This window comes from Genypterus blacodes, unplaced genomic scaffold (genome assembly GCF_046128005.1).
Source record: "Genypterus blacodes isolate CSIRO-AG114 ecotype Tasmania unplaced genomic scaffold, CSIRO-AGI_Gbla_v1 ptg000015l_1, whole genome shotgun sequence".
Classification (NCBI taxonomy): Eukaryota; Metazoa; Chordata; class Actinopteri; order Ophidiiformes; family Ophidiidae; genus Genypterus; species Genypterus blacodes.
This window is the reverse complement of record NW_027466829.1, coordinates 2,317,269-2,332,500: the sequence shown is the minus strand read 5'-3', so window position 1 is coordinate 2,332,500 and position 15,232 is coordinate 2,317,269. Positions and strand designations below refer to the sequence as shown.

At 44.7% G+C, this 15,232-nt stretch overlaps 1 protein-coding gene across 4 annotated transcripts in view; it reads right to left on the bottom strand.

The window, feature by feature from the left end:
- Positions 1 to 15,232, bottom strand: part of fgd4a (FYVE, RhoGEF and PH domain containing 4a) — a 36,377-nt gene that overhangs the window by 18,754 nt on the left and 2,391 nt on the right. The window contains exon 1 of one of the 4 annotated variants that reach the window (XM_076139807.1): positions 12,456 to 12,525. The exons of 1 other annotated variant lie outside the window; for it this stretch is intronic. In XM_076139807.1, coding sequence (XP_075995922.1) covers positions 12,456 to 12,510 — 55 coding nt within the window. In that variant the 5' untranslated portion in view covers positions 12,511 to 12,525. Of the gene's footprint in view, positions 1 to 1,332; positions 1,516 to 12,264; positions 12,305 to 12,455; positions 12,526 to 15,232 lie in introns of those variants that run through there. 2 more of the 4 variants (XM_076139782.1, XM_076139797.1) reach the window with 2 other exon arrangements.

Genomic DNA, 15,232 nt, shown 5'->3' with positions numbered 1-15,232 from the left:
AACTATTCATTCACTATCATTCACAAGTCAAACATTTCAGACACAAGCGGAAGCAACGGCACAACAGTGCTGTCATTGTCCCTGTCCAACACGAGCATCAGCAAAGGTGTCAAACCAGTCACAGAAGAAAATCTATTTTACATTCATTTATCACAACTTCAACACAACAGTCTCCGGTGTGAACTAAATTATTATCACACACGTCCCACATCGCCTGGGCGACGCTGCAGCAACAGCAGCTCCGTCTCTGGCTCTGTCTCTAGCTTGTGGATGTCCTGCATAGAGCAGTGCAGTCGCCGTGCCAACCTCACAACAATGAAAGCCTTCCACTACACAGAAAAATAAAGTCTTCAGTTAGGTTTCCTCTATTGTCACATGCAGAAGTGGAGCCTTCCTCTGTAATTACACGGCTGCATTCCTGCACGGCTCACCAGCTAACAAACAATACAGTACAAACGTAAAAAACAACTACATAATGAGCAACACATTAAATAGTCTTTATTGTGGCGTGTGGATAAGACAGAGAGCAGACAAGTCATTAAGGCTGTAATGAATGCCTGTTGTTAGGATGCTTATTATTATAATTGTGTCTGTGCTTATCCAAAAGATTAACTGCATTATTGTGTGCCTTTGCTCCTCATTGGTTGAAGGAACTAATGTATACACACAAACATAAAGCCTAAGAAAGGACATTAATGAATCAGTATATTCAGATGATGCCATTTTCACAAACCTAAATATAAGTCATCTATCATATAAATAATATAAAGTACAGGTGTTACTTTGCTCTACTAAAGGCAACTGAAAACAGCTCGCACATGCTGGAGGCACAGCTTAGTTTGCGTGTACATTGCGTGCAGACAACACCCGTTCTCCAGCCTAAAATACCCTGGAGCCTCACATATATCCTAACTGAGACATGTTGCAGAGCCTGAAAACAAAAATGACGGCGGTCGCGGCTAAGCTTGCTTTGTCACTCCGCAGGTCAGCGTGTCATTTCTTTTATTCTTTCTCTCGTGGATTTCTGGCTGCTGGATTTGCTTTCACGCTGTTACCAACGTGTTACACTGATGCCCGACACGCGCGACTGCATTCACCTTGTGTTGCACCTCTGTGTGTGTGTGTGTGTGTGTGTGTGTGTGTGTGTGTGTGTGTGTGTGTGTGTGTGTGTGGTGTGTGTGTGTTTGTGTGTGTGTGTGCTCTGTTGCCAACTGATATTTAGAATAAATAGAAAGATGTTATACTTAAAGCTTCACGCCTACCAATCTCTCCGCCGAAACCCAAAACTTTGGTTGAGCAGCTCTGACTGTGTAATCATAGAGGAAGTTGTACCTGCATGCTTTCGACTCCAGTTGAGCTGGTTTGCTGTGTTGTCAGTCGTATCCATTTTAGGTTATCAAATCCACTGTTTCACCCAGTATAATCAATACCTGTTAAGAATTCATAGCTCTCCCTCCAGCCACGAGCCTCCTCATCCTCTGGCTCCTGCACTTCTGTATTAACCCATTGAACCCTCCGTCTACCTGCCCCGTCACTGTTCAAACCGGTTCTCAGACCAGAGTCACCGGGTGCCGGAGAGAATAGGGAGGAAGGGAGGAAGGGAGGAAGGGAGGAGGGAGAAAGCTGCCCTTCAAGACCTTGATTTACAATCACTTTTCCAATTTCCATAACAATGCATTGAGCGTTTGCCAGCACCCAAGGTCGGGGGCGCGGGGGGCTGCAAAGGCCTCACAGGTATGGAAAAGTGAGAGTCAGTGGGAGAGGAAGAGCAAAGGATGAACCAGGCACAAGATTAACATTAAACTAAATCCTGCTGAGGATCAATTTGATCTAATCTGAGTCCTAATCTTCCATATCAGAAATGAATGTCATACACTTTGAATTTATAATAAAGCTGCTCTCTGCTTTATGGATTTACGAATGCAAAGTAACCTCAGAATCATTTGCATCGCTGCCCTAGATTGAGATAACTACCATTCAAATGTGGCTCATAAATAATGGAAAGGGGAAAACGTGTTAATATGCAGAGTCACGCCCCTTTAATCATACAGGGGGGGTTCATACTGCTGGAAATGTGTGTGTGAGGGTGTGTACATGTCTGAGGTTTTTGCAGTTTCACACAGAGGGGACCGGCCCACTGAAAGGGACCAGATGCGTCCGTCTCCGCGCTCTCCTGTCCCTCCGTAATGGACAATTACCAAAGAGTTATGGTTTACTGCCACAGACATAATAGAGTGAAAATTAAAAGGTCTTGTAAAGGCTTCACGTGCCAGATGAGCCCACGTCTGGGCTCACGGAGCACGTTTAGATACTTTACACACACCCACACACACACTCATTCAACTGATGTCTTGGACTGTAAACAAAACAGTAAAACTCTGTATTGTGGCTTTATGATGATGATGACTGTACCAGGCAGATACAAACATCAATATCGGAATTAAAGAGTGGTGACAACTGCTATAGAAGCAGGATATCTAAACAATAAAGTGCATGATGAAAGATGACATCGAAACATGAAATAGCGGTAAATTATGTTAATGCAACCTGTAAACCATTTATGTGTGTCACTTCTTGTATATCTGCCAACATAAGCTGCTCCAGATGCAGATTTGAATGTTCTGAATTTAAGCAAAAAGATTGAGGAAGTTGCTCATAAATGACTTCCGTGTGTTCTTCATAAAACATTATGTACGTTATGTGTTCTGACGTCGCCTAAGGTCCCTCGCTGGGTTCTCAGCATGTGAAGACAAGCTTTCTGCCTGATTTCAAACGTTGCTCTCTGGCCCGTGGCTAATGAGGGCAGGCTAACTGGGCAAGCAGTGATCCTGAACACTGAAAGCCCCCCCCTTCCTCTCTCCCTCCCCCCCGTTAAACACTTCCTGACCATACTTCAGTAATGATCGGGGAAAGATAGAAGAGATAGCGGGGATAAAAAACCTTAACACAGGCCATGAAACATCCGTCAGAGGGGCGACCATCATTCAGGGAAGATTATGGTGAGAAACGAGAAGATTTAGACACAATAGGTGGAATGTGTGTGTGTGTGTGTGTGGGTCTGTGTGTGCGTGAGTGAGTGTGTGAAAATATTGACAGGCAACAGTTATTCTCTCCTCCTCCTCCTCCCTCCTTTCCTTCCTCCTTCTCACTGTGCCTCTTTTGTTGCTCTCATCTCTCCATCTCCTCCACCATCCTCCAGTGACCCGTCTACCCCTGTAAACAGATCCCAGCTGCTGAGACAGAAGCTCCCAAATGTGTCAATCAATATCTCGTTCCACTAATCACCACGGCTGACTGGGCCCCAGCAGACCCGCCTGCCACAACGGACAGAAATGAACAATACGGTGATTTGTGTTTTACAATGTCGGGACCAAACCGACGAGACCCACGACGCAGGAACCAGTAAATCCCCTTGTAACTGATTCGGAACTGAGACTAAAACCAGTCGGTGTGTATACATGTGAACCTGGCTCATATCCAGCTTGAGAGACTGTTAACCAGATATCCTCACATGTCTACAAAAAGTAATAAACTACAGCAGCTGCACTCACATATTTGTCTCTGGTCTGTGCTGTTAAGCCATGAATAGTCGCACGGCCCCATGGGTATTTCCTCTCTAGCTACTGTGTGTTTCCATTCTTGCTCCATGGGACCGATTCTAAGCAAACCACTGCAGCAGAACGCTGACAAAAATAACTAATAACTTCCTGGACTTGAAGCTGAAGCTACATCACGGAAAATATACACACAGGACATAAATATACGCAGGACAAACAAAGACATACAGGTGATATTGTGCTGCAGTGTGTGTTCACAGTCATTGTGCACAGGAGCGAGGAGGTGCACATGACATTTCTCAAAGGTCGCAGCGGACAGATATTTTGGAAGAGACTTTCTGTTAGGCAATGAAAGTCTGAGTCATTGCCAGGGCTGATAATGCCAAGCTGGTGTCACCATGTTGCCACTGCTATAGATCTTCCTTTTTGATAAACCCTCACCAACTACACTTAATTCCATATGAAGATTCCACACTAAGATTCTGCCTCGTTGTTTATCTCCCATTGATCCTGAGACACAGAGGACGGCAGTAAGCAACAGAGACTCATCCTGCTAAACATATTGGACCTCATGCATTATGGATGCACCAGACAGATGCTGCATGTATTGCCAATCAAACGGCGTGGGTTAAAAACTGGTGTCTCAAACGGGATCATTGTGCTCGGTATGAATGAGTCCTTATGACTGAAGGCACTGAAACGCTGCTGCGGCGCTGGAATGCAAAGAAAACCCCGCAGTCCTGCACGGCCCCGAGCCAGAACCGAGGCGATGATGAGGGGGGCGAAAGAGAAAGAGAGAGAAAGAGAAAGGGAAAGGGAGAAAGAGACCGAGAGACAGTCCAACCTTAACGTCGCCAAAACTTCCTCTTTCACACGGCTGATGTGTGAAGATTATTATTATCCATCTAGACTCCTTCCTCATTCTTGACAGTGCTGGCTTTAAAATCTGCTGGTCACATCAACTCACACACACACAGACGCACGCACACAAATCCATAGCAGAACCTGGTGGAAAAAGGTGTCAGCATCAGCGTTTTCAGTTTGTATCCCTGCAGAGGCTCGGCCAGTAAACAAGGCTGAGGGGACAGAGACACAAACACACACACACGCGGGCGACGCCTGTGCGGGGTAGGTGAGATGACGCAGCATTCAGAGGAAGAAGAAATAAGTCGAGCAGCGATACACTGGGGGAGGAGAAGGATTCACACTGTGGTGAATCTGCAGTTGCTGGTGTGTCTTAAACTTTCCTTCTCTACTCTCTTTATTTTAACAACATTTTCAAATTTACTTAACCCACAGAGTTAAGAGGAAGGTGAGAGGAGTCAATGGACTTGGCCTGACTGTGATGGTGACCCAGTGGCTCACATGTTAAAGACTCAAGGTCCTGGATGGAAGACACACACAAATTCATGTCCTAGTCTGACCTGACACAGAGCAGAAGGTTTCTAATCTAAACCCATCTGGAACAACATCTGTTTCATCGTCATGGGTGAACAAAGTCAGTATTTGGAGTTTCAGGTGTCGTTCTCACTTCAACAGGTTCTCACCTTTTCACTGAATAAACCCAGGCGGGTTGGAGTCAAATATTTAAACCCTACACTTCTCTAATAAACACAGAAGATGGTCCATCTTTCTTACTGTTCTTATGTTGGTCCTAGATCTTCATCTTCTTAAGCCCTAAATCACTCCTTCCTCGGCTCTAGTACTTAAGGACCACACTGAGGGCGCTGTTCACCAGTTCCCTCTTCTGTCTTTTGAAGTATACTGGGGCCTTGAATGGTCCCCCTATGGACTTGTTACAGGACAGGACGCCCCCTCACACAGGGCCAGAGAAAGAGCCTTGTAAAGACTAATGCATGCTGTGCCTCTTCATCACAACACACACACACAGAGGAGGATTTGCCCAGCCTGTGTCTCTGTCTGCATGGCGGTAGCGAGCGGATGAAGCGCCACAGAAAATATATTGCTGCAGATAAAGTTAATGGTTTCAACTGCAGAGATAGCTGGCAGCGGCCATCCAGATGAGTTACAGAGTGAAGAGCAGGTAGACGGAATGAACGGAGCCATAACCCAATGAAACATGAGGCCCATTCTCTCTTCTGTGTGGATAGTTTTCAAAAAAATCCTAATTGCTTCTTCTTCTTCTTTTTTTTTTAAACCTTTAATTGCTTCATCAATAAATGTAAAAGACCACTTAGCTCTGTGGAAGTTAAGCATCGGGGCAGAGAGCAGCATTCACAAACGGCTCGAATCTGAATTACCACAGAAACCAAAACGCCACCTCAAATGATAATAAAAATAGTTCTGTTTAGGCAACGGTTAGCCACAGCACACACACACAAACGCACACACACACACACTTGCATATTTTCCCACAGCTGAGGACAGCTGAGGCTGATTATACCAATCATGGCAAAGAGAGTTAACAGAAATCAACAGCAGTAGGCTCTACCCGGTCTGTGTGTGTGTGTGTGTGTGTGTGTGTTTGTGTGCTGTGCATATCTTGACACCGCCAGCAGCCGGGGGGGCTCAGTCCAACGCCTTACAGCAAATTAATGCTCCCCTCCAGCTAGTACCACTCCTATGGGTCCCACACTGCCCCCACACACAGACACACACACAGACACACCACTGCCACACTTATGCTACATCCTCTTGTGAGATCGAGGGTTTTCCTTTTGTGATGTGTGTGTGCTCCTCCCTTTGTTAACCATCAGCCCGAGGCAGACAATGTATTTGTGAGCCGATTATCAAACGGCGTCTCTCAGCATCTGTGCTCACGAAGCGCCACATTCAGTCCGTCTGTCCGTCAGTGCGCCACTTCTTTTACCCAGAGTCCAGCTGTGATAAACGCCCCACGCCTGCATTGTGCGCTCGATGCCCTACAACACCCTGGTGGTGAAATAGTCTACAAGAGAGAAGCACTAACCTGAGGAAAGGCTGTGTGTCCGCTCCTGTGCGAGGAGTGTAAGAGAGTGAAGAAATGGAAATCCAGTGAAGTGAACAGACGTCTCTCTCTCCCTCCTCTGCCTCTGCGCTCGGTCGCTCACACAGACACACTGGCAGGTTCAGGCTGCTGTTAAACTGCTGCCTAGTCGCATCCTCCCTTCCTCCCCCTCTCTCTCACTCTCACACACACACACACACACACACACACACGGCAAGCACAGTGACAGCACGACTCGCCCTCTTTTCGCTCTAACCTCCCTCCCCGTCTTGCGCTCTCTGATGCTTCACTTCTTCTTTTCCCCTTTCTTGTTTGCCTCTCAAGCTCTTCTCTCCCCTCGTGCGCGTCCGATCTTGAGCCAGTGAAGATAATCACATTCCAGCAGGGAGAAGGAGGGCATATTGTCGGGGGAGAGAGCACCACTCAGCCCACAACCCCAGAGTAAAGCCCCCTCTGTGGCCGTGTGTGTCTATGTGTGTGTGTCTGTCGCATGGACAATCAGTCCCATTGTGTCGGACGAGGGGAGGGCCAGTGAGAGGGGAAGAAGCCAATGGTTGCACTCATCTGCTGTCCCTGCTGCTAGTGGCCATAGCTGATATTAGGTGCTGACTGTGACACACAACAATCGGCAACCCCCTCCAGGAGAGAGAGAGAGAGAGAAAGAGAGAGAGAAAGAGAGAGTATTGATCTGCCCTCTAAAGAACTAAAGGCCTGGAGCACCAAAGCAGAAGTTTAGAGAACACAGAGGACAATGATGTGGGTCGGGGTAGTGGGGAAACAGAACAAGAAGTGGAGAAACATCCAGACTGAGGAACTTGGATTTTTAGGTCATCACACAGATATTTTGTGAGAGAGAGAGAGAGAACATGGTGATGCAACACACACTCCCACACTACACTTTCTAGCACAGCCTGTCAAAATGACCTATAGGCATTGCAAAGTGTTACATTACACCCACTCTGTCTCTCACACACACACACACACACACACACACACACACACACACACACACACACACACACACACACACACACACACACACACACACACACACACACACACACACACACACACACACACACACACACACACACACACACACACACTTTCCTAATCCAGACTGGCAGCTGCCACACTCTTGACCTCCTTCTGATTCTCTTCTCTGCCATCACCTCTCTTTCCTCTCCTGTCTTCATCTCTTTCTGTCTATCTTCCACCTCCTCTTTCTCCTCCTACACTCCTCTCTGATCTCAGCGTTTCTCCTCCCCCCTCTGTTCGCCCCCTGACTCTCACTTCTTCTTCTTTTCTAATGACTTCCCCCCCAGCTGAGTGTGTCGTTTGGGGCCAATAAACCTGTGGGAAATAATTCAACATAGACTCCTTAATAGCCTGAAATTAAGTAGTATGAACACACACATTCACACAGTATGGTCACAACACACACACTTATTCTCTCACATACACAGCCTAATTTGCAGAATGTTCTTTTTGTGCATTTAAAAAAAAAAAATATCTGAAAATATTAGCATAATAGACACAGAAATAAGAGAATGAATGTGATAATATAATGGATTTAATTTTTTATCCATCTATTCTTTTATTTAGCGACAGGGAGAAGACTTCCTGATGAATGCCAAATATCTGGGGCGCACTTTAAAACTGTATGTTCGTAATTCAAACCCTTTCATCTGAGCAAACAAATGCATTGATTGTGATAGCAGCACAGCCTATTGTTTCCATGGTGACACTTTCATAGAGGTATTGGTTTTCCGACAGTGAGTAATGGGCTTGTTTACGTATTCTCTGTACAGTCTGTCCTCACACTGTATACGCCACATCACTATCATGCCGGCACACATCTATGCAACTCATTTAGGATCTAATTAACACTAAAACCAAAAACTTAATTAAAAACGTCACTCCTGAGCGTCATGTGTGAGGTTCTGTGTCCCAGGACTCACACACTCCACACATCAGGATCAATACACTGGAAAACTCCACAGCCTGCAGAGAGTTTTTACACGGTCAACATGCTGCCGGCAAAGGCTTTTCTATTGACAGCAGTAAGGCACATCTTTCATGTGGGCAACAGTATGGCATCTGCACCTGCATCTCAGGAACAACTCACACTGGATTGGTTTTGATTATCAGCCTGGCACACATCGTCCTGCTGTCAATCTACCCTCAAACGCCCCCCCCTTCACACACACACAACCCCGCTAACATCACAGCCCCTGGGTAGCGCAGGCACCGGCACGGAGCTACGGTATGGAAAATAACACAGCCAGGCAATCTAGAGACCAAATTGATTCAATGATTTGATGACAGAGAGTGTCAGTAGTTGATGCTTGGATGCTTTCATTATCCACTGCTATCGTTCTCATCTTCACCCTGCAGCTAAACCCACAAACACACCACACAAACCCCAGATAATCCACCCGGAATTAACGATAAGGAGGTGAGAGAGATCACTGAGAGCGATAAGTGCGTCATTATTTTTATGTTGTGTCAATGTGTGTGTGTGTGTGGTACATGCATAATTAGATGATTTCTATAACCTTTACTTTTTTAATTGCTGCCAATTTAATCATGTTGATTTTGGCTATACTCAAACAACATAGTCCCTAAGCACCGACTTTGGAAAGCAAATATGCAGTTTCTGTACCAATACTGATATTTTAGTGCTATATTAATTATAAATAAACACATCTGACTGAATCTAGGAACATAAAGCAGTGAATGAATTCAATACAGGACTGATTGCTGCATTGCATTTTCATATTTACATGCTTTGAACATGTTTTTGCATAGGCTCTATAAGCACTTCCTGGGTAACGGGGCTACATGTGTCACGTTACAAGTTTGTAACTGGGCATCACGTCAGAGGTCAGTTGGTTGGTTGATGAGTCACTCTGCTCAGGCTGATGACTGGCTCAGATTTAAGGTATGTGTCCAGTGAAGCAAAAAGATGTTATCCACTCAGTTTAGCATTTATTTGCTGCACTGATATGATCAAGTCAGGCTTACTTTGATTTAACCAATTCATTCATGCCTTCAAAATAAAAGTTTGAAAAGCTGGGGGGCAGTGAATAATGTAATGTAATGATTGATGGAATGACAATTAAAACCACCATTCTGATTGTTTATAGGTGACAAGCTCACTGCAAAGCTGCGAGAAGTTGGTACAGAATTTCATCTTGTTTCTGTGTATGAGCATATGGCTCAACTATAAATTAGTGAGGCATATATTCTTCAAGGTGCTTATTAGTATGTATATGAGCGGCCCAGGGCTTGTTGCTCTTTGGGAAACGTTCGGGGGATGCTAATGAGTGTGTGTGTGTGTGTGTGTGTGCGTCTGAGAGAGAAGATTAAGAGGAAACTGAGTAAAGGCCAATCATGGTGCACCACAAAAAGAAAAGAGTAGAAAAAGAAAGAAAGAAAGAAAGAAAGAAATTAAGAAAGAAAAGAAAGACAAAGACTTCCATGAAGTAATTCGCGTGAGATTTAACAACGGTAAACTTAAGCATAACTAAATTTAGCCCATTATTATGGGCAACGAATAATCATCTTCTTACGTGACCTGACTTTCTAGTTTTGCCTCCGGGCTCAGACAGTCACATACCGGCAAGAACACAGCGTCCCGTGAAAGTCTAGAAGACGGTGAACTCGCTTACAGCAAACACACAGAACAATACAAACACGCATGAGGAGGCTGGTGTTTGTGCCAACTGGAGTAAAGTTGTCCTCAAGGTGGCACTGCACTCCTGAAAGGGCATGAACGTGCTCAGCAAACTTCATCGGGCAAACTCGACAATACGGGCAGATTTGGGTTGATTCAAGAGAAAAGAGAGAGGAAATGACTTGGACATGTTTTGCTGAGTGAAAACCATCAGTCAGACTCAGCCAGCTGACACCGAGTGCAGCTGGCCAGCCGAGCACACACGCGTGGAGGAGAACAAAAAGAGCACAAAGAGGCAAACAAAAAGCCCTGAGGCCCGCCGCTCACACGTCCATCATCTCCTCCATAGATGGAACAATATCAATGGATCGTCATCAATCTTATCTACCTCTCTGAAAAAGATGTTTATCTTAAAACACAAAGTCTAGAAATCTAATTCTTTTGATTGATTTGATAGTCATATAACACTGATATTGATTTGCCAGATGTCATGATGGGGCCTCAATTTGTGTCTTTATAGCAGATTGGAAAATGAATATTGTGCCTTTTTGACTTGAATGATCTTACAAAAAAGTGTAATTGGGATTTTCCGATTAATAGTGATTGAAACACTGATAGAGGTTTACAGTGTTAGTTCAGAATTCACACACATGTAGTTATTGTATTTCTTCTTAAGGGTTAAGATTGTTAAACCTGTTGCTGTTGTGGTAACTCTTATTAGATTGTATTAGTGGGTTTAGGTCTATTCATATTAAAAGTTGTGTAATCTGTCAACAGAACGATCAATCAGTTGAATAAATGAGCCGCCAGCACAGAGTTTGTGCTAACACCCTGTGTCCCTCTCCCACGTTAAAACAATAAGCCTGGTGAAAGGCCCCGGGCTCGCTGCTGCTGCTCCCAGCCTTTTCCTTCCTGTCCAGAATGAAAGCAGAATGCCTCACGCTTTCCTCCCCTCTACTGTTAAAGAAGAGAGCCTCCCCAACACACACACACCGCCATAAGAGAGGTGCAAGACGACGACTTCCAACATTACACGCACTTAGACACACACGCACACACGCACACACAGACACACACGTTGGTAATATGGGCCACCAGGGAGGATGCCAAAAGGCCAGAGTGGTTGGAAGAGGGACTTGAGTGGGGGGGAGACGGTTCCCAGGCCTCTGAGAACAAAACTGTCTTTTTTCCCAGGGTGATGGATTTAAATCCTCCCTCAGTTTGGCTGTGCAGCTCCAGGAGCCGTCCACATGGAGGCCAAGGCTGCATGCCGCTCTGTGGATCAACACGGTCACTCCACTTCCAACACACAGGGCCCAACGGCTAATGTGACACTAATAAAAGCATCTAAATACAGAAGATGCACTTAATGAAACACTGATCGCTACAAGGACTACACACACACACACACACACACACACACACACACTTTGCTCTGGTCATAAACCCTAATGTAATCATGTAAGACTAAGCACATCTGTACTGCAGAGTGGAGCAGGGAGGACATTACTTATCCTTACTCAAACCATCACACATGTCATCAACCCTATAAGGCAATTTGCTCTTGTTTTAGTGCGGCCTGACCGCTGGTACAAACCGCAACACTTCAGCAGAATGGAAAATAAATGGTCCATGTGGGAGAGAGCAGCCAGGAGATAACATTAGAAAATGGATCCCCGCTTGTTGGAGGGGGAAAATAGATTAGCTAAAGGCCAGACAACAAGAGCAGGAGGGATGGAAACATGGGGGGAATGTTCTAAAAGGAGAGATTTATTGGGAAAGTGGATGTTGGCGAGAATTATAAAAGCTGATAGGCGGGTTTAATGTACTCTGTAGCACAAGATTTACTGAACTAGTTATTAAAAATGTCTAATGTCTAAGTTAGTAATTTTCCATTGTTCAGGACGAGGGTGAGTAAACACAATCACCTTTGTCCACCCACTGCCTTCCAAACACCATGACTCATTATTCTGATCTTCCCTTAACCTTTTGAACAAAGTTTCATCCTTAAAAACACACAAATTCTGGCATCAAATCATTCCTGGTAATGAATTTAAGAAGATGGAAACTCCAAATCTTACCATAACAGCAGAGCAGACACATCATTGTGTTTTTACCTTTCCGTCTCCAAAACCAGTACTTGCGACGTCGTTTCATTGTTAGTCCAACTGTCTTTTATTTAGAAAAAAATACCCAAGACCCTCTAACATATATATTCATCTGTCATCTTACACAGTCCAGCCATGGTGCTCTGCCTGTTAGGATCACCTACCCGAGGCAACACGTCTCAGACGGGACCTCCGGTAACCGGTGGCCAGGCAGTCCATGTTGTGTCCAAGCCGGGGCGGGCAGCACGAAAAGCAAACAATAATGGAAGGAATGGTATCGCACCAAGAGAGAATATGGTGAAAAACAAGGAGAGAAAGGGAAAAGTACTTCAAGAAACAACTGGCTCTCAGATGTTACTTCCTGCGTGGAAGCGGTGCCCAAAAATACACCTCAGTTTGGTACTTTCTCCCCTTCCTTCCTCTCTGAGCACCTCAGCCAGAGAACAAGGCTTCCATCAAGTCTGAAGTCTGAGTGCACCAACATGTTTACATCCCCAGCAGTCTGAAACCAGGGGGGTGGTTGAGGGGGGAGGGATGTCCTTCATTGCGTAAAGGTGAGAGAGAGAAAAAGCACAAATGACACAATCGCTTCACGTCTTCCTCCTCTGTGAAGTGACTTCCTTAAAGAAGTCAAGTGTCTTGGACCCTCAGAGTCCTCCGAGTGCGCCAGGCCCCCAAAGCGAGATTCTGGGTTTACACAAGAGTGCGGGAGCGTCCAGAGAAAAAGCCTCAGAGTCTAACAATGCCAGGCGAAGGGGAAACGACGCATGAACAGTCAGGAAACACCAGCAGGCCCGTGGAAAGAAAAACAGGCTGAGTGTATCCTGACTGAAACACAGCTGATAGTGAGGTTCTGTTGACCTGACCTGGCAACCTACAGCAGGCACCAGGCTTTAACAAGAGGGACTTCAAGGAACCACTTGTTTGTTATGGTTTGTCATCGATCCTGATAATTTAATACCCAGTAAATGAAGCGTCCTCGGCCTGTGCCATTGGCTGCTTGCCTCCATTGAAATACAGTACACACATTTCAGAACAAACACTCTAAAATGAGCTGCTTGTTATTTTCCTCTTTCCACCTCTTTCTTTGTTTTCCCTTGCAGGCATTTGTGGGAAATGGCCCATCTTCCCAGAATAAGCAACCGTGTGTGTGTGTGTGTGTGTGTTATGAGGCCAGTTGTGTTTATATATTTTTGTCCCCAACAATTCACGCATCATGTAATCTTTCTAAATGTCTAGAGGTTGGTTGCACGAGTCCTACAGAGACGTGAGCGATGACATCACCCACATCATTTGAGTCACAACACACAAGGTTTTCAATTTCACAAACACATTTTAAACCAACCTGCTGATCCCTTTCATTTATTCATTGTACGCTCCATTAGCATTCACACATCACCTGGCTTCGCTTATTACATTAAATCATTTCACTGTGCGACACGGACGTCCTTGCCTGGGGAGAAAAACAAGTATGTGTGTGGTTTGCCAGGTTCTTAGAAATCAATCATTCATGCGTTAGTGATTTTGTAAAGGACTTTTACCAGTGTCTGTGTTCAACCCAGCTAGAGTTTCTGGAACTGAAGGCCTTGAATGTTTGGTCCAGAAAGAGAAAGAAGTCAAGCAATATACTGGATGTGCAGGTACAAAGATGGGGGTGTAGTTGGTGTTAAATCCTGATCAATGAGGCGGGAGAAGAGCAGTGTGTTACACAGCAGTCCTCACTTGTAAACACTGAGCAGTTACTGGTTGAGGTTCCATCAGCTGTTCAATGGCTGAAAACATTTCTGAGCATTTAGCACCACCTACTGGAACTTTTGCAAACAGTTGGTGGATTTTTCCACTAACGCACTCAAGTTCCTACACACACATTTGTGTCTGTGTGCATGTGAGTAAATACTGAGGCATATCACACACACACACGTGCTGCATGCTGAGCAGTATTAACTTATCAGTGGTGTGTGTTTGTCTGGGTGTGTGCGAGCATACCAATCATAACCTCCGTGCCTCCACACAAACTCACACACACTCTGAGACATCTCTGCTAGTCACAGAGTAACTCTACAGAAAGATTAACAAGAGGAAATTGTGGAGTTCTGTGTTATTCCCTCTAAACCTCCGAACAAACACACAGCAGCAAACACGGAAGCATTAAAGTAATGTCAGGCATGTGATGAAGATCAATGCATCAGTAGGTTTACATGTAGCTCACACTGGCCTCAGTCAGGCCAGGATTCCAGCAGTCTCATGACCGCACCGATGTACAAAGAACAGAGGACGTCATGGAAACTGCAGTGACAGATTTGTGCCAGCAGACACAGACCTGCTGCTTTGACAGTAAACACTGGTGGACTAATAAATCCTTCAACAGAAAACAAAACTGTCACTTTGATTTTATAACTGTTATAACAACACATCAATCAATTTTACAGAGATGATGTCGCCAGTGTTTGGATTTTCAGTGGGTTAGGTTTAGGCTGCATCACCAATACAACATTAAAACAGGCCTACATGAAAATATATCATATTATATTTAAATGTTTCAATCTTACTTGTTGCATAAGTGTAATATCTTCAAATAATATTATCATATGGCTGGCATTGTTCTTTAGTTTGTCACTACTTTTTTGATGTCAATAATATAGAATTCAAATAAATTCTAAGATTCAAAAAATGTAAACAAAATACGACGTTAAAAAAAATATTCGAATTGTCCAATCTTCTTCTGATTATACTCCTCATCCTCTGATTGGGTCTGTTTACTATTTGGTCCTTAAAGTCAAACATTGCTCTCAGTAAATCACAGATTATTTATTTAAGCAAAACCACAGAGAACAAAGAACAATGGAAACAGACCATTTCAAGTAACGCTCAATCCGTCACATGAAGAAATGAATGCACATGAATGAAGCTAAATGTTTACACAGCAGGACCTTTGATTCAT